At 48.3% G+C, this 23,930-nt stretch overlaps 3 protein-coding genes across 9 annotated transcripts; 2 read left to right on the top strand and 1 right to left on the bottom strand.

The window, feature by feature from the left end:
* Nucleotides 1-7,870: 7,870 nt before the first annotated feature.
* LOC119357337 lies at nucleotides 7,871-11,156 on the top strand. Of its 4 annotated transcripts, none has more exons than XM_037624339.1 (6): nucleotides 7,871-8,038; nucleotides 8,128-8,192; nucleotides 8,699-9,655; nucleotides 9,746-9,798; nucleotides 10,494-10,568; nucleotides 10,704-10,845. In XM_037624339.1, the coding sequence occupies exons 3-5, from the start codon at nucleotides 8,765-8,767 to the stop codon at nucleotides 10,543-10,545; spliced, it is 996 nt and encodes a 331-aa protein (XP_037480236.1). In that variant the 5' UTR covers nucleotides 7,871-8,038; nucleotides 8,128-8,192; nucleotides 8,699-8,764; the 3' UTR covers nucleotides 10,546-10,568; nucleotides 10,704-10,845. The 4 variants fall into 4 exon arrangements, with proteins under 4 accessions (XP_037480236.1, XP_037480235.1, XP_037480233.1 ...); XM_037624338.1 differs by having other exon boundaries at nucleotides 10,494-10,572; nucleotides 10,704-10,843; XM_037624336.1 differs by lacking the exon at nucleotides 9,746-9,798 and having other exon boundaries at nucleotides 7,876-8,038; nucleotides 10,494-10,572; nucleotides 10,704-11,156.
* A 1,048-nt stretch (nucleotides 11,157-12,204) lies between these two features.
* LOC119357336 lies at nucleotides 12,205-16,142 on the top strand. 4 transcript variants are annotated; one of them, XR_005172200.1, is made up of 6 exons: nucleotides 12,205-12,427; nucleotides 12,522-12,607; nucleotides 12,903-13,858; nucleotides 14,660-14,764; nucleotides 14,881-15,079; nucleotides 15,271-16,142. XR_005172200.1 is itself a non-coding variant. In XM_037624333.1 (6 exons), exons 4-6 carry the CDS (start codon nucleotides 12,932-12,934, stop codon nucleotides 14,995-14,997), a joined length of 1,149 nt encoding a protein of 382 aa, XP_037480230.1. In that variant the 5' UTR covers nucleotides 12,205-12,427; nucleotides 12,522-12,607; nucleotides 12,715-12,745; nucleotides 12,903-12,931; the 3' UTR covers nucleotides 14,998-15,267. The 4 variants fall into 4 exon arrangements, 3 of the variants coding, with proteins under 3 accessions (XP_037480230.1, XP_037480229.1, XP_037480231.1); XM_037624333.1 differs by lacking the exon at nucleotides 15,271-16,142 and adding an exon at nucleotides 12,715-12,745 and having other exon boundaries at nucleotides 14,881-15,267; XM_037624332.1 differs by lacking the exon at nucleotides 15,271-16,142 and having other exon boundaries at nucleotides 14,881-15,267.
* Nucleotides 16,143-18,897: 2,755 nt separating this feature from the next.
* On the bottom strand, nucleotides 18,898-20,648 carry LOC119358507. The gene is made up of 3 exons (XM_037625016.1): nucleotides 20,036-20,648; nucleotides 19,653-19,882; nucleotides 18,898-19,512 (listed from the first exon to the last, which is right to left on the bottom strand). Exons 1-3 carry the CDS (start codon nucleotides 20,646-20,648, stop codon nucleotides 18,898-18,900), a joined length of 1,458 nt encoding a protein of 485 aa, XP_037480913.1.
* Between the last annotated feature and the right edge of the window lie 3,282 nt (nucleotides 20,649-23,930).

Here is a 23,930-nt window from a genome sequence, read left to right as displayed (position 1 = left end):
ATTTCGTAGATCAGCACCGTTCAAAGTAGGCACCATACGGTCACAATGCTAAATATACTGATCGTCTTATGCTCGGTCTTATTCCTGATAATCTATTATCATATCTTATCTTTTGTCTCAACTTACCTATATATATATAGGCTGAGCTCAAACTACCGCAAACATAACCGGATTTGCCAACATGGTTTTTCTTATCTACTGTGTTAGGACAGTACAACTCTTTTTGTTGGTCACGTTCTTTGTTCTACATACACTTATATCTTAAGATTTGGAGCAATATATCACACCACGTAATAGATTATGTATATGAAATTGATTTGTATAAACAATAAATTTCAAAGAAAATCGATATGTATCAATGGAATTTAGTTACTTCAATGAAGTTCAAGAAGCACTTCAGTATGATCATAAAGAAGGCAAAACCTGGTTTGAAGGAGGGCATGCAAAGCTGGCTAGACCATTTGTAGATCTTTTTATTTTTTCTTCATGTTCCACTTTGTATATCCATCTGTAACTATCCCATTATATAAATGAAAATGAGAATTACAGTGGGGTCTTCCCCACTGTTTGTTGCTCAAAAAAAATGGAATTTAGTTACCCCATTCAGTTTGTTTAAATCTTGCCACCATGTGTTACGTTAGATCTTATCTATCTAAGTTCAATATATCAATTTTACTTATTCTGATTTCATTAATTATATATGCATGTTTAAATCTAGCTAGATTTTTCACATGGTTGTGTTGTAAGTGTGCTTGCATGACCAGATAGTTTTGGTCCATGAAGTGAATTATTACTGTCCATAAACCATACATCTAATAATCATTGGAACCTTGTGATGAGGCTTTGAAGAACGAATACCTTACTGCAATTGTAGCATTCGTTTGAAAAGCTTTTCTGTAATTTGAAAGATTGAAACAACATAGAGTTAAAATATGGTTTGCGTGGGCTCACAAGCATACCCCTTCAATGGTAAAATTCATTTCCTTTTTATCTCTTATTTGTAACTAAGAATACACCACATGAGTCTTTACAACTTGGTACACTAATTTTCCGCAGCAACGCGCAGGGTGTTATCTAGTTTATTCTACTCCCATGTGCTCAAACTTATTCATATGAAATTATTACATAAAGAAAGATTCAATCAACCTAATTACCAATTTGTACCTTTTAAACACAGAATCAGAATAGACTGAAAATATGGAAATTAGAAGATAAAAAATGAGAACTGAACCTAGAGCTTACCTTGATTGAAAGATTGATGAGTAGCGCACGTATTTTTTTTCTCCGACGGCGACCCGGCCGGCCAGCCGGGGTGCATGGTGCAGATCAAGGCTGATCGTCGGAGGGGCGGCATGTACGTAGCTTAGAGTTGCAGGCGTCCACAGCTTCGGCTCGTCATGGCGGTTGCATGAGCAGCAGATTAGTCAGGAGCTAGGCGGCGGCGCATAGTTTTTCTTTTTTTTTTTGAGGGGATAAGCCAGTTCTTTATTCAAAGTTCACAGAAAGTGGGATACGAGTTTGATCATGAGGATGGCCAAACCAAAGGTGGCGCCCCGGACCTCTCGTAAGAGAAAACCTGGCTTACCCCCACAACCTCTCGAAAGAAAAATTACAATTGTATTGGGCTACCCTAAGCTTAATCTCACACATGGCAGATGGGCTTTATATAACAGAAAAATTAAGGAGTGGGGGCAAATAGCCTGGGCTGAGCGGGGGCAACGATATATATTCTAGGCCTAGTATAGGTGGGCCGACAAATCAAGTGGGGGCATTCGTCCCCACAACCTTGTACGTAGATTCGCCACTGCTCTCTAGCATGTAGATCAGTAGACGCTTCATCTGGACAGCCCGAGTGATGTTGTCCGCCGTTGGCAAAAGGCAGGCGGAGCGTGACACGGTGAACAAGTGGAGAATTGTATATGGGAGCAGCTAGGGGAGGGGCATGTCTAAGATACGAAAAGTCAAAATTGCACATTCACAGGTAATTTCGTTCAGATTGAGTTGTCGCAAAACATAGCAAAGTGCCATGAAACAAAAATCTAAATAACGTTGAAGAGTCAATGTAGAGTTGAAATCTTTGAACTGTCTTTTAAATTCATCAGTTTCTTTATCGAGATATCTATAGATTTTTACATAAGTCTTTGGCGGCAGATGCTAAGCAACTCGCGTGAAGTAGGACGATGAATAATTGCAGTTTAAGCTTGTGGTGTTACCTAGCAAGACAAACGTAAGTAAAAGTAGTACCTCCCTCCGTGCGTGTGTGGAACACCTAACAGTTCAAACAAAACAGAATGTATGACCTTCTAACTTGCAGTAATCAAATTACGTCTGGTGCGCAAACGTGAGCATGGAGACATAGATCATACGCTCCCCAAACATCAGTTTGAAGAGTTTTCTCTTACCAACGAAACAGTTTTTTTATATTTGGATCGAAAATTGTACTAATAGGTAATGAAGCTGAGCATTTTTCTGTAAATCTAGACAAGTGAGATTGTTCAGGTATAAACCAAGATTGCAGGCGTTCTGGCTTGTTACTAAATAACAGTGTTACGTGCAGATGAGTGATACTATAGTGCCTCCCGAATAATCCAAAGACTAGAACCATTGAGGAAATAGAGATGAACTGAATCTTTCCCTTGAAGATTCCCATCAAAACATTTGTAAGAATATGAAAACTGAGATGTATCCTTTTCACTACTCCCTCCCATTCAGCAAAATGAAAATCTGCTGGCAGCAGTAAACAATACCAGCGTAGCCAGCTGGAGTAAGATTAAGAGTCGCTCCCAAAATCGAATGGTGAGGATGAGGATCTTATATATGGTTTGGTGGTGGAATAAAAGAGTAGTAAAAGTAAAATGCATCAATATGTCGGAAAATAGAGGAGGTAAGATTTGTACATGGTGGCTGTAGATGCTGTAACCATCCCGTGCTTCTGCTTGTCGAGGGCATCCCATTGGCGGTGGGCCCTTGAGCATTATCTACATAAAAAATGCCGAGAAGTGCTATATGGACGATAGCTTCTCCTAATCCAACAAGGAAGGGAGGGAGTCCTACTCCCGATGGAAGAGGCGGCCGGCCAGGAGGAGTCCTACTCCTGGCGGGAGTAGGAATCCTCCTGGCGCGCCTTCTCCTGGCCGGCCGCCTCTCCCCCATTGCTCCTTTATATACGGGGGCAGGGGGCACCCCACAGACACAACAATTGATCATTGATCTTTTAACCGTGTGCGATGCCCCCATCCATCATAGTCCACCTCGATAATATCGTAGCGGTGCTTAGGCGAAACCCTGCGTCGGTAGATAATCATCATCGTCACCACGCCATCGTGCTGACGAAACTCTCCCTCAACACTCGGCTGGATCAGAGTTCGAGAGACGTCATCGAGCTGAACGTGTGCTGAACTCGGAGGTGCCGTGTGTTCGGCACTTGATCGGTCGGATCATGAAGACGTACGACCACATCAATCGCATTGTGCTAACGCTTCCGCTTTCGGTCTACGAGGGTACGTGAACACACTCTCCCCTCTCGTTGCTATGCATCACCATGATCTTGCGTGTGCGTAGGAATTTTTTTGAAATTACTACGTTCCCCAACATGAATATCATCGTCCTATATATCAATCTTTACCTCTCGATCATTTTGAGACTCCTCGTCATGTCCGTGATATCACTCGGGACTCTGAACTACATTCGTTCACCAAATCATATAACTCATAAAACACTACATCGTCAACAAACAGCGTGCGGACCCTACGGGTTCAAGAACTATGTAGACATGACCAAAACACCTCTCTGGTCAATAACCAATAGCGGAACATAGATGCCCATATTGGTTCCTACATATTCTACGAAGATCTTTATTATTTGAACCGTTATGACAACATATGTAATTCCCTTTGTCCATCGGTATGTTACCTGTCCGAGATTCGATCGTCGGTATCTTCATACCTAGTTCAATCTCGTTACCGGCAAGTCTCTTTACTCATTCCGTGATACATCATCCCGTAACTAACTTATTAGTCATTTGCTTGCAAGGCTTCTTATGATGTGTATTACCGAGAGGGCCCAGAGATACCTCTTCAATACCCGGAGTGACAAATCCTAATCTCGATCTATGCCAACTCAACTAACACCTTCGAAGATAACTGTAGAGCATCTTTACGATCACCCAGTTATGATGTCATGTTTGATAGCACACAAGGTATTCCTCCGGTATCCGGGAGTTGCATAATCTCATAAACGAAGAAATATGTATTTGACATGAAGAAAGTAGTAGCAATAAACTGAACGATCAATATGCTAAGCTAATGGATGAGTCTTGTCCATCACATTATTCTCCTAATGATGTGATCCTGTTATCAAATGACAACACATGTCTATGGTTAGGAAACCTTAACCATCTTTGATCAACGAGCTAGTCTAGTAGAGGCTTACTAGGGACACTGTATTTGTTTATGTATTCACACATGTATTTAAGTTTTCGATCAATACAATTCTAGCATAAATAATAAATCTTTATTATGAATAAGGAAATATAAAATAATAATTTTATTCTTGCCTCTAGGGCATATTTTTTCTGTCTCCCACTTGCACTAGAGTCAATAATCTAGTTCACATCGTCATGTGATTAACACACATAGTTCACATCGTTATGTGACTAACACCCAAAGAGTTTACTAGAGTCAATAATCTAGTTTAAATCGCCATGTGATTAACACTCAAAGAGTTTACTAGATTGTGATCATGTTTTGCTTGTCAGAGATGTTTTTAGTCAACAGGTCTGCAACATTCAGATCCGTTTGTATTTTGCAAATTTCTATGTCTATAATACTTTGCATGAAGCTACTCTAGCTAATTGCTCTCACGTTCAATACGTATCCAAAAACATAAAGACATAAAGAATTTAGAATAAAAAACAAAAAACACAAAGAAAAACCAAAAAATAAAAACCAAAAAAGAATAAAATAAACCAAAGCAAAAGGAAATAAAAAAACTAAAGAAACAAATGAAAAAACCCGCAGAAGAAAAAAAACAAATGAATACATTTTTTTTTTGTTTTTTTTTGAGAAAACCCGGCTTGGCTCCTTCAAGTGCGTCTTGCCCCGCCTAGTAATCACGTCCTGGACCTCACCATAGTGGCTAGCAGCGGGAGCGATATATTTCTGGAGACATCTCTTTCGTGTCGCTGAATGCAAGAAATAGTCGTCGCGGACCTAATATATCTTCGTACGGACAATACATACAGTGAGCGGGCCAACGCAGCAGGGCAACGAAAGCAGCAGCGGCCTGGAATCCCAAGCCAACGGAGCTCGTGTCGGGCAGCAGGGGTGAGCCAGCGGTTTTGTGTGTGGCTTCAACGTGTATAAACTCACATGAGATGCCAGGAAGTCTAGCTTTAAATCCCACGCGTGCTGGCCATGTTATAAGTAGCATCAAGGTTGTTGCACGTGGAGATGAGAGCATCTACAACCACCGCAAGTACCAAATTTTGGTCAATGACACAAAATTGTTTCTACACAATACAATGGGATGCATCTAAACCGAACACTCAGACACATACTAGCTTCATGCCACGTCTTACGTACCTAAGCACATGTCATCGGAGTACCAAAAATTGACATGCTCCACTAATTACGAACGAAACAATGACCGAAGAAGTTCATCCACGGCCGGCCTTGTCCTTGCCTTTGCCTTTCCCATCGTCCTTGTGGCACTAGCGGTCGAAGACGCAGAGCGGATCGAGAGGTGGATCTGCTCACTATCGGAGCTGTCTGATCCACCGCCGTCATCGTCTTTGTCCTACCTGGGGAGCAGTCCAACCATGACACGGTCCAACCTCCGCGTCACGACCTGTCGTGGCCGCCTGCACCACGAGGGCGGTGGCCGCCTCCGCTTAAAGCCATGCCCAAAGCCTCGCGTGGCGGCCACACCGAGCCTCCTTTACAGATCCGCGGTTGGTCATGGAGGCTCAAATGGCCTCTGTTTCGGCGCCCGACGCCGCGGGGACTAGGTGCCACCTAAAAGGTTCTGTTGGCATGGCGAGGTTGCGCCAAACGTTCGTCGTGATAGCTGTCGGCGACGCGCTGCAAGATTCGCAAGCCCCTGATCCGACTGCCAGTTGGGCAACAATTCCCGCCGGCTCACGGAAGACCACGGGAGGGCGCACTTCTCCTGGGAACGGTGGAGAGTAGCAGGGACGGCCATATGCTCATCGGGGCTGCTGGCTGCAAGGGATGAGCTCCTAGTCCTTTGATTCGGACATGTTGGAGTTGGATCCAGGCGCCGCCATGGAGAACACCAGAGCTGGCCGGAGAGGAGCTTGGTAGTGTGGGAGGCGAGGGGAAATTACCAGACGTAGAATTAACGTTTTTGATGATGCGATAGAGACAAGAGAGTGCAAATACCGATGTTTATGTATAGTAATCAACAAGTAAAGGTGGTTGAGTTGGTTATTGGGCTTACTTGCTGCATAATAGACCTAGGTTCAACTCCCCTTTTCAGCATAATTATTTCTTCTTCGTATTCTTTAAGGAATGCAGCGAAAAAATCGGTTTAGGGTTGGCACATGCGATTTTCAGCAGAAGGAAAAAAACATTCAAAACGTGTAGGAGGATGATAACGGGTGGAGAACGGTGGATCGAGTGGCTCGTACTAACGTTCCGAACAAAAATGCTACACTCATAGGTCCTTCCTTAAATTCTCTCAATGCCCCCCGGTTTTCATCCCTCACACCCCATTAATCCAATCAAAACATGCCACTTGATAACCGGCGGCTGCCTTCAGAAAAGAGTATTCTGCACCCATTTTTCCAGAGGTGACTCTAGGCAAATAGATACTCCCTCCGTCCTTCAAAGAGTATACTTCCAACTTTCTTGGAAAGTTAATTTTTTTTATATTTGACCGTGTTTATATAATAATACATCAACATTTATGCCATCAAATTAGTAGCATTAGATTCATGATAAAATATACTTTTATCATATACCTATTTGATTTCACAAACATTGATACATTTTTGCACAAACTTGGTCAAACTTTGAAATAATTTGACCCTCCAACAAAGTTGGAAGTACACTCTTTAAAGGACGGAGGGAGTAAGCAAGAAGGAGATATCACGCGGCAGCGCTGCCTGCTGTTCGCGGGGAAGCCACTTCGCCTCTTGTTGCGCGGTGCCGAGGGTCGCCTTGGCCGTTGTCGACGGCGGCGGACTTGCCCTTGCTTGCAGTCTAGATTTTTGACGGTTTGCGAGAAAAAGTGCGTCTGTACTATTGATTGGACCGATACATAACTGCGTTGGTGGCAGAGAAGAACACGTTGAAACCAGGTGATCCAGACGTTTGCTCCGATTTTATTTAACGAAATTGCATACACTGATTTCAAATCAAGAAAAATCTTGTGCGCCTAAAAAAAGGAAAAGAGCAAATCTTGTGCATAAGGGGCTGTTTGGTTTTAGGATTAACTTTGCCAAAGATTGCCACATCTAAGGTTAGGCAAGTTTGACCAACTTAGATGAGTGTTTGGTTCAAGCCACACCTTAGCAAGCCACACTTGAACCCCCACATGGCATACACACAAAAAGATTTTCTTAGGCTTGCCAACTTGTGGCTCTTATTTTGATGAACTAACCTTAGTCAAGTTTGACAAAAATGTGTGACAAAATATGGCAATGCTAGTCCTAAAATCAAACAGCCCCAATATCTGCTGGTACTAGTATTATTTATGGTGGAGATTTTTTAACGCGTGAAAATGGGCATCACCGTCGTGGACTGGTCTGTACGGGACCGGAGCAAGCTGGAAGCGGGGCCCACATCGCCGGCGGCCCCACCAAAGAGCGAGCGACCACTGACTCTTCCGTCTTCCTCACCACCAATTAAAATTAAACAACGCCGGAGCGGAGCGGAGCGGAGAGGGGAAACGAAAGAAAAATCTGGCCTTGCCTTGCTCCTCCGGCCGGGCGATTCCGCTCCGGCGCCGCCAGGTGCTTCGCTTCTTGCCTTGCTCCGGTCCGTCGTCCGTCCGTCCAAGGCTCCAAGAAAGCTAGGTAAGGAACCAAGGATCCATCTTTCTTTCCCCTGCCCTGCCGCCTGTTCATCCCCTCACCGGATTTCTCTTCTCCTCCCCTTTCTGCAGGCGCCATTCCTGGGCTCCGCCGCTCGATTTCCTCACCCACGCCACGCCACGCCAGGCCAGGACAGGTATCCCCTCCCATCCCCCAGATTTATCTGCGTACAGCCTCTCTGCCCTGACCTGACCACTAGTCCGGAGTAAAATCCATCCCCTTGTTGCTTATCTAGCCCGGATCCCATCAATTTTGCCTCGCTTATGCTGGCTGCGCTACACGCCCGTGATTTGCATCTACTACTAGATACATTCATTTCTGCGACAAGTAATTCCCAACGGAGGGAGTAGTTACGTACTGTACTACTAATCCTGTGCTCTCAACTCAGCTCCACCAATTACTCATCCATCATTTGGGTCATTTGGGTGGGTTGCCCACTGCTCCCTCCTCTAGCTGCAGATTTGCTTATACTACGTACTTACTAGTCACTACTAATCCTGACTGAATCATTTTACCTCACTTACTGACAAACATCTTGCTTGAGTTTCTTTCTCTCATTACCTACCTATCTCTAGTCTGTACTAGCACAACATTTAGTTACTCAACTTTTCCTATGTTTTTTTTCTTCTTCATTTTTTACAGGTCAAGTCAAGTGCTATATCAGGGACAATTTCAAGTGTTGAAGGTCACCACTAGCCCATTGGCTCGATGGGCGTCGAGGAGCAAGATGTGCAGCAACCGGACGGCGGTGGAAAGCCTGATACCGCCGCCAAGTCACCAACTCCGGAACACGGTCAGCAAAAACCGAGCAACCCCCGTGTATCAACCTGCAGCACTGACAAGGACGATGGCCTCGCTCTCTGCCGGGTGTGCCACTGCGTGGAGCCTGATCTGAGAGGCGAGTCTGCACTGGGTTTCTTAGGCATCGTACCGCCTTCTCCAGACACCTCGGCCGACAAGGACCCAAGCAATGACACCACCAAAACTTCCACCAGCAAGGATGCTCCCACATTTCTTGAGTTCATAAGCCCCGAGGGGGAAATCTTCAAGTGCGCCACCGACATCGAATCAGGCCATTTGCAACGGCAAGACGACATCGTGAACCTCGGATGCTCTTGCAAGAACGAGCTGGCCCTCGCGCACTACGCGTGCGCGCTCAAGTGGTTCATCAGCCACGGGTCCACCGTGTGCGAGATTTGCGGAAACGTCGCCACAAACGTGAGGCCCGAGGATTTCAACATGGTGCTTGCGTCCTTGAAGGACTACGAAGCTCTGAGGGAAAGGACGTCCACCGGGGATCTGTCCTACTTGCACTACCGGGCGGACGCGTTCGTCGATCCGGTCGCCCTCGCGGCAGTACGGAGACAGCGGCTATGCGAGATATCATCATGGTTCAACCCTCACAATACACATTTCGTGTTTTCTGAGAGGCACAACGAAGAAGTGCCAGTCAGCCCAAGTAATAATTCTGTAGACTATAGTGTTACGGCTGCGAGGGCAGCACATGCGAGGCGGAAGTTCGGGAGTAGTGGAGCTTTTGTTGCTATCGCCCTGGGTTTTGTTCTTCTTGCATGGTTTGTTGCTCCACATGTTGGCAAGGTAATTAATCTACCCCTCAAAGCTTCATTCTTATTTCTGTCCATACTGTGGCATTGCAAAGATAAAAATTGGTGCCACTCTTCTGGACAGGATCATTGGAAGTTCTTCTATTTTTTTGTCCACAAGTGCAGAACTGCAGACAGGCATACCTTATATTTGTGTCCAAGTAGTTTTAAATCTTGTGGTTCCTATCAACTTTATCTTGTGAATGTGGTTTGCATCTTAAAATTGCTGTACTGCACCAACTCATGCCATTCAATGCAGTGTAATGATAGACAAACCTTACATGTGTGTTCAAAGAATTACATACATACAATTATTTGGGACGAACATTCAGTTGCCCATCCATTCTAAGATGAACTGATGGCATTTCTAGAGACATAGGGAGCTGTTTTAATCTTGCACTTTCCCCCGACTTTATCTTCTGGATGTGGTGTGCATCTTAAAGTTATCAGTTCCCACTGCTGTTGTGCGCTAATGCATACTTTGTGTATGTAACGATAGGCCTCTTATGTTTTTTTTTTCTTTTCACAAAACGGAGCAGTAGAGTAACGGCCGGTGACATGTCAGAAGTTAATTTGTGTTGTATCTTCTTTATTAAAAAGTTGTGTGAGATCATGGCACTAAACTGTTTGTAGATCTAAGCTAAGCTAGTCTGAACTCTGAAGTACAAAACTTAGATGCAGCCTATGACTCTAGGTTTTAAGCTCATCATGTTTGTAACTGCAAATGTTTTCATTTCTCTGTTATCGTGTATGGTGTTATCTGCTTGCATAAACAATATTCCTGTGGATTTGTTAGTGTGACGCCTTTCCTCTTTTTTGGAATTTCTGTGCAGAGAGCTGCTGCGATCATTCTTCATATGCTTCTGGGAGGCCTCTGCTCACTGACTATAATAATCTCACTAAGATTTGTTAGTAAGCTATGATTTTCTCAAACATACTTAATTGGCATGCTCTGAAATTTTACTGCCAGCACTTGTTCAGATGATACTTCCTCACTGTTTCCGCAATGGTGTGTAATTTGCGCCATCCTGGTACATTTGCAGGTCTTCCCGAGAATCCAGTTTGGGTCGATACGATGCTGGGCGATCCTGTTCGTGTCCTGGTTCCTCGTCTTCGGAGTGTGGGCCTCGCGAACCCGCACCGCCCGCCGCGCTTCATGATGATATCGAGCGTGCCCTCAGTGAGTTGTCGTGAGGAATTAGGACCGCGCGTCGCAAGAGTAGCGTCCACGACAGCGTTAGCTACTGCACCCCCGTCTATATTCGCCGCTAGCTATAGCTATACCATGGACGTACTATTATTTTTTTGTAGCTGCAGTTTGTAAGATGTACTAGATGTTTGGGCAAGAAAACATGGGGAGCTATGTTACCGAGTGTTGTGGGAAGCTGCTTTTGGTTTCAGACATGGCTGGTGTAGTACTGGGCTGGCCAGTGTTGCAAAACAATACAGTAATGTATATATTATATTTAGCTGTTTTTCTTGACTGAAAACATTCATAGCTGGTGGATCTTTCTTCACCAGAATAAGTGATCCGAATGAAGCTGGGCCTTTTTTATATGGTCTAAGGGGCTGTTTGGTTTCCCTGGGATCTGCCTCTGGTCTGTTCTGTTTGGTTTGTGTCCTGACGGTTTCAACGCTGGCCTGGCCTGGCTTGAAGAACATGAGAACATCATTAGCCAAACAGCCCGAGATGTTCCTGTCGGTTACGAGGCGTCTTTGACGACTTTGTAAAATCTTAAGATGATATGTCGACCTAGCCTTTTGAAAGTGCTCATAGGGGGTAGGATGTGCCTTATATGGCTGAGTGTACGCGTGTGTATATAAACATTTGCGTTTGTACTGTGTTTAAAAAAAAAGTCAAAGGAACAGCCTGATTTGTTTTACATCAACTATCGAAGATCAACTGTTGAAGATGCTCTCAACATGTTGGTCAAATGGGAACAATGATGCTACGGTGAGAATGCAACCAAACAGGTATGAGGATCAAGAAAAATCTTGAGCACAGTGAATGCTGCTACTCCCTCCCTCCCCCCTCTGTAAAGAAATATAAAAGCGTTTGAATCACTAGTACTCCCTCCGTCGAATAAAGGGTGTATGTTTGGCTTCAAAATTTGTCTCAAAAAGAATGTAACTTGTATTTTCTCAATGCACTTTAAAGTAGATAAAAATATTTCTCTCTTATTGCACGGTAATCAAGACCAATAACAATCTACGCATGATTTTTTTAATTTCTACATGCACTTAGCTCATTGGGGGTTGGTTAATTAAAGAGGAGAGAGATGGTGGTTTGCATTTTTTCGATGTATTTTGTATTTCACTTTATTTATAATTTATCCTAAAATCTCTGCACGTACACTCTTCAGCGGGCGGAGGGAGTACAGTTATCTATGCTGGAGATTTTAACGCGTTCAGAAAAAAGAGAACTTGTCACCGTCGACTGGACTGGACTGGAGTCAAGCTGGAAGCGGGGCCCACATCGCCGCCAGATTCCGGCGGGCCCACGAAACAGCCAGCCAGCCAGCGACTGAGCCTTCTCCCCCTGCGTCTTCCGTCTTCCTCCTCACCACGCCTCGCCACCGATTAACGATTAAAATTAAACAACGCTGGAGGGAGCGGAGAGGGGAAAAATCTGGCCTTGCCCTCCGAGAGAGCAGATTCCGCAAGCTCCGACGCCGCAACAAGCTGCTTCGCTTCGTCTCCTTCTCGCCCCGCCTCCTCGCCGTCGCCACCAGGGCCAGGGTTTCCTGCTCGGCTCCGAGCAAGCCAGGTACTAAAGGATCCGCCTTTCCTCTCCTTCCGTTCGCTCCCCTGCTGCCTGTGGGTTGCCGGCCGTCTCACCGGGTTTCCCTTCCCTTCCCCAGTTCCTCGTCTCCGGCGCCATTCCCCTCCCCCTTGGGCTCCGCCGCCGGATCCAACCCCTCAACCACCACAGGACAGGACAGCGCAGGTACCCCAGATTTGTCGCCTCTGCCCTGTCCGCTCCTCTAGTGTTTCTTCTTGCTTATGCTTATCTAATCTAAGCCGGATCCCATCTAATTTTGCGCCGTCCGTCAGGACTAGATTGCAACACACGCCGGTGAATGAGGTTGGTTGGTTGCTGCCGATTCACCATTTCATCTGGGTCACTGAATAATTTCACCTCACTTACTCACTGACAACCTGCATTCCTTTCTCTCACCATCAACCACCCATCAAGCACACTGCTTGGTTACTCAACTGTTTTTTGTTTCCTTTCCTTTCAGATTCTAGAGGTGGTCCATCAGTTGGCGCAATGGGCGTCGAGGAGCAAGCCGTGCAGCAACCGGACGGTGGCGGCGGAAAGCCTGATGCCGCCAGCGCCAAGCCACCGCCTCCGGAACATGGTCAGCAAACACCACCGAGCAACCCCCGTGCGTCGACCTGCAGCACGGACAAGGACGACGACGGCCACGCCATCTGCCGGGTGTGCCAATGCACGGAGCCTGACCTGACAGGCGCATCTGCTCTGGGTTTCCTAGGCATCGTGCCGCCTTCCCCTCACCCATCCTGCCTCAAGGACCCGGGCAACGACGCCACCAAGAATCCCACCACCAAGGATGCCTCCAACGCTCCAACATTTCTCGAGTTCATAGGCCCCGAGGGGGAGATCTTCAAGTGCGCCACCGACATCGAATCAGGCCATTTCCGCCCGCAGGACGCCATCGTGAACCTCGGATGCTCCTGCAAGAACGAGCTCGCGCTCGCGCACTACGCGTGCGCGCTCAAGTGGTTCATCAGCCACGGGTCCACCGTGTGCGAGATATGCAGTGATGCCGCCACCAACGTGCGGCCCCAGGATTACAACATGGTGCTCGCGTCACTCAAGGACTACCAAGCTCTCAGGGAAAGGACCTCCACCGGGGGTCTCTCCTACTTGCACTACAGGGCGGAGGCGTCCGTCGACCCGGTCGCCCTTGCCGCAGTACGGAGACAGCGGCTCTGCGAGATATCGTCATGGTTCAACCCTCACAATGCACATTTCGTGTTTTCTCACAGTCAGAGGCACAGCAGCTACAACGAAGAGGTGCCAGTTAGCCCAAGTAATAACTCTGCAGACTATAGTGTTTCGGCTTGGGGGCCAGCACACGGGGGGCCGAGTGTCGGGAGTACCGGAGCTTTTGTTGCTATCGCCCTAGCTTTCGTTATTCTTGCATGGTTTGTTGCTCCACACGTTGGCAAGGTAATCAATCTACCCCTCAAAGCTTCATTCTTGTGTCTGTGTATGCTGTGGCATTTCATTACAAAGATAAAACTCCTCTTCTGGAGAGGAGTAGGACCATTCAAATTTCTTCATAATTTTGTTCACAAGCGCAGATAGACAAACCTTATATACGTATATTTGTGTCCAGCGGAATCACATACAAATACAATCATTCCAGCTGCACATCCTTCTCGAAGGAACCTGATGATATTGCTAGAGGCATAGAGAGCAGCTTTTATAATCTTGTCTTGTGGTCCCTATCGAATTTATCTTCTGAATGTTGTGTGCATCTTAAAATTATCAGTGCGCGTTGCTGTTATGCACCAACTCATACATTGTCATGTAATAGTAGACAAACCTTGCATGTGTGTTCAAACAATTACATACATACAATTATTTGGATGAACATTCAGTTGCCCATCCATTCTAAGATGAACTGATGGCATTTGTAGAGACATAGGCAGCTGTTTAAATCTTGCACTTTCCCCCCAACTTTATCTTCTGAATGTGGTATGCATCTTAAAATAAATAAATCAGAACTTTAGCTGTTTGTAGATCTAAGCTAAGATAGTCTGAAGCACAAAACTTAGATGCAGCCAGCCATGACTACATATATATTCCCAGGTTGCAAGCTCATCATGTTTGTGACTGCAAATGTTTTCATTTCTCTGTATTGTGTATGGTGTGATCTGCATGTATAAACCATACTCATTATTGGATTCAAAATATTTGACCATAATAATCTCTGTATTGATTTTGTTTTTTCAAATATCTGTGCAGAGAGCGGCTGCGATCCTTCTTCACATGCTTCTGGGAGGCCTTTGCTCGTTGACGATAATAATCTCACTGAGATTTGTAAGTAAACTAGGATGCTTAACACATATGGTTTGTTCTGAACTTTTTACTGCTAGCACTTATTCAGATGATAGTTGCTGGTGGTGGTGGTGGCACTGTTTCTGCCTACTTATGGTGTAATTCCCGCCATCCTTTTACATGTGCAGGTCTTCCCGAGAATCCAGTTCGGGTCGATGCGGTACTGGGGGATCCTGTTCGTGTCCTGGTTCCTCGTGTTTGGAGTGTGGGCCTCGCGAACCCGCACCATCCGCCGCAATTCATGATTACATCGAGTGTGTCCTTAGTCAGCCGCTGTGAGGATTTAGGACCGCGGCGTCGCAAGGGTAGCGTCCACGACAGCGTTAGGTATTGCACCCCTGTCTATGTTCGCCGCTAGCTATACCATGGACGTGCTATTTTTTTTAGCTGGAGTATGTGAGATGTACATGTTTGGTCAAGAAGACATGGTTAGAGTACTGCTACTGTTCAGTGTTGCAAAACAAATACAGTGATGTCTATATTTAGCATTTTTATTGATTTATTGGAAACCTCCACAGCATTGGATCTTTCTTCACCAACAGAAGAAGTGAATGAAGCTGGGCTTGTTCCAAGTTGTAAGAGTATTACTGCTGCTCCTTTCTATGGTCTGCTGCTCTGATGTTGCCGCTGCCCTTGCGTGCAAACCGCTCTTGTGTTGTGGCACCACTCTTGCTTTGCTTACCAAGGTAGAGGAGGAAGAGCGTGGCGGCGGTCTTGGCGAGGCTGGCCACGCAGAAGTTCTCCACGTAGCAGAAGATGTCCCACATTGCTGCCATGCCATGGCCGGTGAGGAGAGGTTGGCGGTCAGCAGAAGAAGGGAAACTGAATGAATGAATGAATGAATGTACAAGTAGGTAATGACCTGCATGCCTTGCCGGAGAGGAAGTCGATGGGCTTGCCGGAGAGGAGGTCGGCGCCCTCACCGACGCCACAGCAAGGAGCAGCAGCAATGAGACTGCCATGGAGGACTTGCTCGCGCTCGCCCGCCGGCGCGGCCTCCTCTAGCCACCCACCAGGCAGGAGCCACCCAGCAGCCAGGAGCAGCAATGAGGATGGCTGCCGCCAGGTCCGTCAGTCAGGTACACAAGACAAGAATGAACACCTGCTCTGCTGGTGCTTGGCCATGGCATTCAGTCATGCCTAGGAAGAGAAAGATCTTAATGAATTGTAGATCTTTCAACAACAACAACTTGATTGGATTGGATTAGATTAGATTACAGCAACTCAGATGCTCTCTTGTCTTCCATGTCTCTTTTCTTCCTAAAATCCAGTGCCTGGCTGATGCTCCATGGAATGTACTCTCTCTGTCCTCCGTCGACTTATTAACTGAAAGAAAAGAAAGAGATGGAACAGAGGAGATTTTTCAGGCAACCAATGCCAATTTTCATTCTACTTCTCCAGCAGCAAATGCTGGTTCATTTAGACACGGACACAACCCAACTCTTAACACAGCTCTCCACAATCTCATTAAGCTGCCATGCATACCGTTAGGAATTAATTAATTAAGTTAATCAATATGTTAATCCCTGCTATGTCGGTTGCTTCTTTGACAACTGCCTCTTTTGTAAACCGCCTTTGTACTGGGTATATATACCCCTAATCTTCAATCAATGAGAAGACTATTCATTCCAATCATTCGCTCTCTCGTTTTACTCTTTCACACATACAACGCTCTGGACCATGTCCATGAAACACACTCATGACTGTTCCAACAAATGAAACATGTCACACACTAACTTGTACGCTTGTGCAACACATAGACACATACTAGTACTTCACAAGACCAGATCAAGGTTTATACTAGTAACATTCTCCCGCCTAAACCTGCTTGTCATCCACCATACCTATCTTCTCCCAAGTTCCGAGAATTTCACTTGCCCAAGAGTCTTGGTTAGACCATCTCTAGCACCTCCTACAAAAAGCCCCATCCTGCCGTTTTAGGGTTCCAGAGCAGAAAAACAACCCGAGCAGGTCCCGGAAATAGGCCCAGTCTCGGGAGCGGCATATTCGACCTCCATTGTCGCATATGTCCAGTTTCCGTCGCCATTTGCCGTTTCCCCTATCTCTCGCGCGGGTTGGCGGGAGTGACATTTCAACTCCTTTCTTCCCGGTCGAAACAACACTGCCTCGCGTTTCAAAAAAAAAAAAAGAAACAACACTGCCTCGACTATGAAAAGGCCCGTGCAATAAGCAACCCCCGCGTAGCCTCCCTGGCGGCTCGGGGGAGAAAACCCTAGCCGCAGCAGATTTCTCCCCCCTCCTCTTCTCGTCCTGCCGCCGCTGGAGTGCGCATCCGAGCGAAGCTCGGGATGGCCCAAGGAAGGTGGCAGCAGGGCAGTTCAGGGCATGGGTGTGAGGCGCTGGGCCGTAGCGAGGTGCCTCTAGATCTGCGGGCGGCGGTGCCGTGGAAAGGACCCTACGTGGCCGCCCGAAGGACCTGGTCGCGGCGCGTGCGCCGATGTCGCCTGGGTGCCGGCGTCCTGCCCGGTGTCCTGGATCCGGGTCCTCCCTGATCTGAGGCGCGGGGCTGGCATCTAGGTGGGCGCTCGGCCAGGGATGCCCCTTGGTGGTGGTGGCGCGGTCGGGGTGCTGGCGGCTGGGTGCACGGGCGCCGGCCTGCGTGGAGGGGCCGTCGGCGCTGCTGCTTCTGAATGGCGCGGTGCTTGCGGCAGGAGGTCTGGCGACTGGCGTGCACACGGAGGTGGTTGGTCAGATGGGATGGCCGGTACTTGGCTTTGGATGGTTGAGGCTGCCGGTGAAAATCGTACTTCGGCTGTGGCCCGAGTCATCGACAGCTGCGCCTTCAGACGTCGTATTCTTGTTGGAAGCTTTGATGTGCAGCCCTCATCCTCCCTCTTGAGGGCATTGTCTTGGAGTTGGAGCTGGCCAGAGGGACCCGTGGCTCATGGGTGGAGCGGATGCACGTCGGCCGTCGAGGTTGGGTAGCTTGAGCACCCTTCAAATGCGAGGAGCGCCAGATGTGCTATGTTGGTCGTTTCTCGTGGGATCAGAGCGACATATGTCCGCCTCCTTTCGGGCATGTAGTTTCTCTCCGGTGCTGATGAGGTTGATGAATATGCTCATGGCAGACTTGTTGTCTGCCTTCCCGGTGTCTTGTATGTATTGTGGTACTTTAGGCCTAGGTTGCTAGGTGTGGCTTGCCGTTGTTTAGGTTTTCGCCCGGTTTCCCTCTATAAACCGAGCAGTTCGGGTCCTCGTACCGTCTTCTTCTTACAATGAATATAACAACTCTCCTGTTATCGTTCAAAAAAACTCCTTTCTCCCCACCGCCGCGCCATGATGGTGTTGACCACCCGTAGCCATCGCCCGTTGGTTTTCATGCCTCACTGAACCCATTGATGCCGCCTCAACCTTCCGCGTCTCCCACTGCCAACTTCCTCGCCACCGCGCCAATCCCTTCCACCGCCGGGGTGAAACGGAATGACAAGGCAACCACGTCCTCCATGGAGTAAGGACCCTTCCGACCATGGGCGCCACGCTCCCTTCCGCGCACGGTGGTACCATCTCGGGTGCCGGCCCGAGGACGGGTGCTTCCTCCAACCCCTCCTGCAGACGGGCGAAATCAAGCCAAAGGGGCCGAGGAAGGGCAAGGCAACGACGACTCGAGGACGGGCGCCCCCTCCACCCAGTCCGGTGGCCCATGTACCCCATGGTCCCTTCAACTCCACCGGCATCGACAACATGTTCGATCAAATGCGAGAGAGGTAAAATTTCTTGATAAAAAATATGACGTCCAATTGGTAGTGAAATACTATTTTATCGATAATCTTGGTCAAACATACACAAGACTTGCACAAAGAGGGGGTACTTGTCAATTTTATGTCTGAAAATAATAGATGTCATTTCACAAAACATACATCATAATAGAAAAGAGATTTCCACACCACCCTTGCCAGAAGAAGCTGACATATAATGATTTTGTATAGTAATAATAGTAGTAAAATGGAAGAAAAACAATCGATCAGATCAGTGACTCAGAGCACAATGATTCACAACATACAAGTTGTTGTAGTCACTACCAAGTTGATGAGTAGATAATTATATGACTAACACATCCTAGACTAGACGATACACAACAGTTAGTTTGACATCTTACATAGCCACCTTACTACATGGCTGCGCAATCAACCGAGGAAGAGGTCTGCCTTTTCATTGACAAGCAACGACCAGGCTACGGCAACCTCCACTGTGGCATCCCCAATTGAACACTCGCGCATGCTTATTTGGCAGTGTTGAACATCGAAGTCAATGTGAGCCTTTCGAGCAATCCAGTGTCGAGACTTCCCATATGCTTCGATGGCCACTCTTAGTGTTCCATGTGATTCCACTGAAATCACTTTCCTGGAGAGAGGAAGGTAGTCATCTGATCCTATAGGCATTCCTTTACCACAGTGGTCAAGCAACACAACTTGCCTGTAAGTGGTACGAATATCCTCTGTTGCAGCCAAGGGAGACCAGGAGCAGACAACTCGGCATCCACATTTGAAAGGCCACCGTCCTTTTGTCACGCGTACACCCAAGATAGTAGCCTGGAGCGATCTATCGAGCTGCTGAATGTTGAACTCTGCGACACAACGGTCACTGGAGAGCGAGAAAGTGGTGCCATCTTCAACGCGGTGGTCAAGGGTGATCGACGCGCTATATTTGTCCACCCCCTCAACCGTGAGTGCAACTTCAAAGTCAACAGGGTCCATAGCAACAATCGCACGAGACGGACCAGTCAAGCATAAAGAACAATCCTGCAAGCATCATATCATCATCATCATTATACTAAAGAAAATTGTAATGGCTTCCTGCAAAAATACTTAATCGTAATGGACTACAAATGTAGGAACAAGAAACAAAGGAGAATGACGAGAAAACTGAACAGAGTACATACTTCTTGGGTGAGTTCTTGGTACTTAGACCTTGATCGAGAGAAGAGAATGTTGCGGTTGCGATCCACGGTGTCTCGAGCAGCGACCGTGCCGTACGCTCTGACTGGCCCGTTGAAGTCTTTCGGAACAGTTATTTTGATGGAGTAGACCTGCAAGGTGGTAGCGGCGACAGCAGCTGGGGATGGGATGACACCGGGTGTGTAGTGTGTAAAGTACATAGGACTCAATGTGGCTGCAGCACCAAAGACAAGTGTTTACTATCAGGATTCTAATATGAATAAGTAAATAAAGTAAGCAAATTAAACATTTCTGCCATCCCCTTGACTTACACAAGGAGAAACATGTATGTATGTATGTATGTATGTATGTATGTATGTTGACTTACTTGCATCTCCGAAGCCACCGCACCTTCCGTCCTTGCTGCCCCATGAATTTTCCCAGAATCTGCGTTCATAGGCCAAGTCTATCCGCTCGGATTCCATCCTCTTTTTGAGATACTCCATTGAGGATTTATCCAGGTGCGCCTGCTCCTCCTCCTCCTTCTTCACGAGCTCGTCGAACGTCATCCCAACCTCCTCGGGATACTCCTCCTGCGCATCCTCTTCCTCTGCAACAACTAGCCGCGCCAGCTCCTTCTCGTAATGCTCAGGAAACTCATAGTACTTGTTGAAAATATTTAGAAATCCCGTGGAAAGATTCTTCTCCTCCTCCTCCACAAGCCGCGGGTTGCGCTCATGGTCCTGCTGATCAATGGGGAATTCCTTGGAGATGACCCTGTCTAACCTGGACGTGGTGCAACAGAGCTCCCTGGCCTGGTAGGAGCATATGGAGGGAGCAAATATGTGGCCGTTGGATGTTTTCAGGGAATGTAACATGGATAGCATCCGATGGCCCAGGTTCTCCATGTCTTGCAAGATGAAATCGACGAGTTCCTTGTCGTCGCCCCTGGCAGCAGCGCTGGATTTCGAGCTTGGTTTGATTTTGGATGGGTAGTCCATTATCTTGTCCGTCTGGTCCTCGGATCTTTCCGGCCGGCGCTAGCTTGGATCTCCACGATGGTGTTTCAGATCTTTCCAGCTAGAGAATTTACTCTTGGAAACCCGTCCGGCAACCAAGACTCACGACCACCTCAATCCTACTCCGACTATGAACCATAGACCTACACGCGCGTACGTATACTTGGACAAGTAGGAGTACTACTTCAAGCCGGAAGCAACCTGATGAGCTAGCAAAACTAATATATCATGGACTCTTGACACTTTCCTAACCGAACCATGCATGTACTACTTGACAAATTAAGTCCTAACCGGACTACGTATGTACATGGCCTCCTGTGTACAACTGCTTCTTCCTTGAATCTCACTCTCCGATCAAAGAGCTTGGTTGAAACTAGAACTGAAGGAGAAGAGCCCACGCCCGCGTCGCTCCCCGTGCGCCCCCCCCCAACCCTAGCTAGCGCCGCCGCTGCCGCCCGTCCATCCTCTCTCTGCCGCTGCCGGAGGACGTCGTGGGGCAAAGCCGCGCGGCCGACGGCAGCGGCAGGGATCCTCCTCGCGTCAACGGGCGGCTCTCGGGCACGGCGGGGGTCACTTGTTGGCCGGCGCGTCGATCTGTGAGAGGGGCCTGGTCCCGGCGGCTTCCGGCTTCAGCGGCGGCGTCGGGGGGCTACGCGCGCGGGCACGGAGCTGCGAGTGGGTGGATTTGGGCGGTGCCTCGGGCGCGGGGGCGCGGGGCTGCTCGCTGGCTCGGTTGCGGCGTCCCGTGGCTGGCGGCGCTGGTGTGGAGGCTGGGGCACGCGCAGCTGGCCGGGTGACGCGCCGTGCCCGGCCGGTGCTGGCCCTGCTGCTCCGTGTTGCTCCAGATCTAGCGGGCGGCGGCGTTTCTTCTGCATCCCTCCCCTCGTTCGCGACTGTGCCGTGCTGGTCCTTATGGCAAGCTTTTTGTTCTGGCCAGTCTTGCTTGTACGGGGGAATGGGAGGTGGAGGGAGTACCAGGATCCACGGCGACGGGCTCTGCTCCTTTTCGTGGTAAGTTGGGGGTGCTCTGCTCCCCTCACGTGGCATGCGTCGGCGGCCTTAGGTGTGCCGGGTCTTGGATCTCAGGCGATTTGGTCGTGATTGGCTTCTGGAGAAATCCTTGCAAAAACTGCTGTTGATGTCGGTGACGGCGGCGCCATTTTTGGTGTCGTTCACCTTCTTGGAGGCGTTGCTGAGGAGTCCAGTTCACCCAAATCCTTCGAGAGTGTCTCCGGGCGAAAATCCAAGATCTTGTTTTGCTAGATCGGATGACAATGGCGTCAGGTTCGTCGCTACCTCCTTGGAGGCGTCGTCTTGGAGACCATGGCTATTGGTGACATCCGACGGCTTGCGTGGGTGGCGGTTGTTGGTGGGGTGTGGTTGATGTTGATGGTGTTGCGGCCGGCTTGGGGGTCGACGGTGGGTTTGTGTCTTCGGCGATGTTCGTGCTCGAGTGCTTCTTGGTGTGTCTCTGCTAGGCGGTGCCCTGCGATTTCGCCGGTGGCACATAGGTGTCGTGGCGTCGTCTCGGCCTCGCGTGTCCTTTCGAATGTACCCCCGACACAGGTGGTGTTGTGCAGTCTCGGATGTGCGGTGCCTTTCGATTGCGTCAACGGTGCAGTGCCGTGGTTTGGTCTGCTTGGTGATGCCCCTTGACGACGCCGGTGGCACACAGGTGGTGTGGCGTTGTCTCGGCCTCGTGTGACCCTTCGAATGTGCCCCGTGACGCAGGTCGTGTCGCGGCGTTGTACAGTCTCGGTTGTGTGGAGCCTTTCGATTACGTGGACGGTGCAGTGTCTTGGTTTAGTCTCGGCTGGCCGATGCCGTTCGATTACATCGGCAGTGCTCTTTGTTGTGTTGTGTTGTGTTTCCCTCCTTGTTCTCCCCTATTGTGTGTGGCGTCTTGTGTGTCATTGGTATGTCGTGTTTGTTTTATTTTATCTCTCCTCCCTTATATCCCCTGTACCTCTGGTTCATTTGAACCTATCTTGCGACAGGTTGCAAAGCCTTATAGGCAAATGAATACAATTCAGGTGGGTGAGTTCTCTCCTTCCGGTGAAAATTCAAAAGAGAAAGAGCTTGGTTGACGTGAGGTCTGTCTGCCACGCATGCAATGGATCAAGACTTTATGCATGCTTTGATCGATCGCTTGTAGTCATACCAAAAACGTTCTGGGTGCCGGCTAGCTAGAGACAGGGTTTGATATTCAATATACCACGGCTGGCTGCATCCACAAATATATATACTTGGGCTAAAGACCACCACCTCCTGCATTGCATTGAGCTATGCCGATACATCTACATCCAGCTGACCGCCGTCATCGACTTGTACGCTACAAGGCAACATACCTGGTCGGTCGAGCACGTCTCCACGAGAAGTGACTCCGACATACACATCGACTTCTCCGGCATTGACATTTCGCCGCCGCGATTGACGTCTTCATGCAACGCATCATTGTCGACACGTCACTACAAAACCAACACCAATACTTCATCACCAAGATCTTCATCGACAATTTCGTTAACACGCCGCCGCTGCCACCCTGTCCACATGACGGACATCTCCAATGTCCTTTGGCAGTATAATGAGAAGACGTACGCGATTTCGACGGTGGCATCGACCACGTCATCTACAACGGCATGACAGCATTGTCCGCCTCAGCTACGACGGCATAACTGCATCGACACGGCGTAACTTTAGTGATGGCCCCTTTCACGGCCAAACGGTCTTGGCAAAATCGATGTGTGTCCCCGGTGGGTGTCCTCCGGTCCTGAAAAACCGGTGGACTCATCGCCGGTGACACCCTCTGACATCTGCAAGGTGCGTCATCCATGACTGCAATTTTGTCATCTACAATATAGCGCAATGTTTTTACGCCTTCGGCTTTGTGTGGCTTCATCATCCATGACGACTACACCGCCGATCATGACTACTACATGATCAGATAGGGTAGCTAAGGCGTCGACGCGTTCAGGTGGCGCAATACGGTGCGAAGGCTATAGTGCTACAACGATTTGGTCTGCCGGGGCTCTCCGCCTGGATCTGGCTTCCTTAGTGCACCGGCTTGCCTTGGCCGGCCATTGCACATGGACGTGGTTGCAAATTATGGACAAAGGCTTGACATAGAGGGATGGTTATGCATTGGCAGTGGTCACATCGCATCTAGTTGCTGGGAGTGCAGAAAAGTGGTGGCGACAACCAGGGACGGAGCCAGGGTTTGGGCATAGGGGGGCCAAGACAATGGCACATGAGATCCCCCCCCCC

Source organism: Triticum dicoccoides, chromosome 2A, assembly GCF_002162155.2.
Source record: "Triticum dicoccoides isolate Atlit2015 ecotype Zavitan chromosome 2A, WEW_v2.0, whole genome shotgun sequence".
NCBI classification, from domain to species: Eukaryota; Viridiplantae; Streptophyta; class Magnoliopsida; order Poales; family Poaceae; genus Triticum; species Triticum dicoccoides.
This window is presented reverse-complemented; position numbering and strand designations above follow the sequence as displayed.

What these genes read in the sequence shown, in the direction of transcription:
- LOC119357336 (XM_037624332.1), top strand. Translation starts at nt 12,932, where the DNA reads ATGGGCGTCGAGGAGCAAGCCGTGCAGCAACCGGACGGTGGCGGCGGA. An exon ending in TTGCTCCACACGTTGGCAAG is followed by an intron (nt 13,859 to 14,659) that starts GTAATCAATCTA and finishes ATATCTGTGCAG; the next exon opens with AGAGCGGCTGCGATCCTTCT. An exon ending in TAGGATGCTTAACACATATG is followed by an intron (nt 14,765 to 14,880) that starts GTTTGTTCTGAA and finishes TTACATGTGCAG; the next exon opens with GTCTTCCCGAGAATCCAGTT.
- LOC119357337 (XM_037624336.1), top strand. Translation starts at nt 8,765, where the DNA reads ATGGGCGTCGAGGAGCAAGATGTGCAGCAACCGGACGGCGGTGGAAAG. An exon ending in TTGCTCCACATGTTGGCAAG is followed by an intron (nt 9,656 to 10,493) that starts GTAATTAATCTA and finishes ATTTCTGTGCAG; the next exon opens with AGAGCTGCTGCGATCATTCT. An exon ending in AATCTCACTAAGATTTGTTA is followed by an intron (nt 10,573 to 10,703) that starts GTAAGCTATGAT and finishes GTACATTTGCAG; the next exon opens with GTCTTCCCGAGAATCCAGTT.
- LOC119358507 (XM_037625016.1), bottom strand. Translation starts at nt 20,648, where the DNA reads ATGGACTACCCATCCAAAATCAAACCAAGCTCGAAATCCAGCGCTGCT. An exon ending in CGGTGGCTTCGGAGATGCAA is followed by an intron (nt 19,883 to 20,035) that starts GTAAGTCAACAT and finishes TTGGTGCTGCAG; the next exon opens with CCACATTGAGTCCTATGTAC. An exon ending in ACCAAGAACTCACCCAAGAA is followed by an intron (nt 19,513 to 19,652) that starts GTATGTACTCTG and finishes TGATGCTTGCAG; the next exon opens with GATTGTTCTTTATGCTTGAC.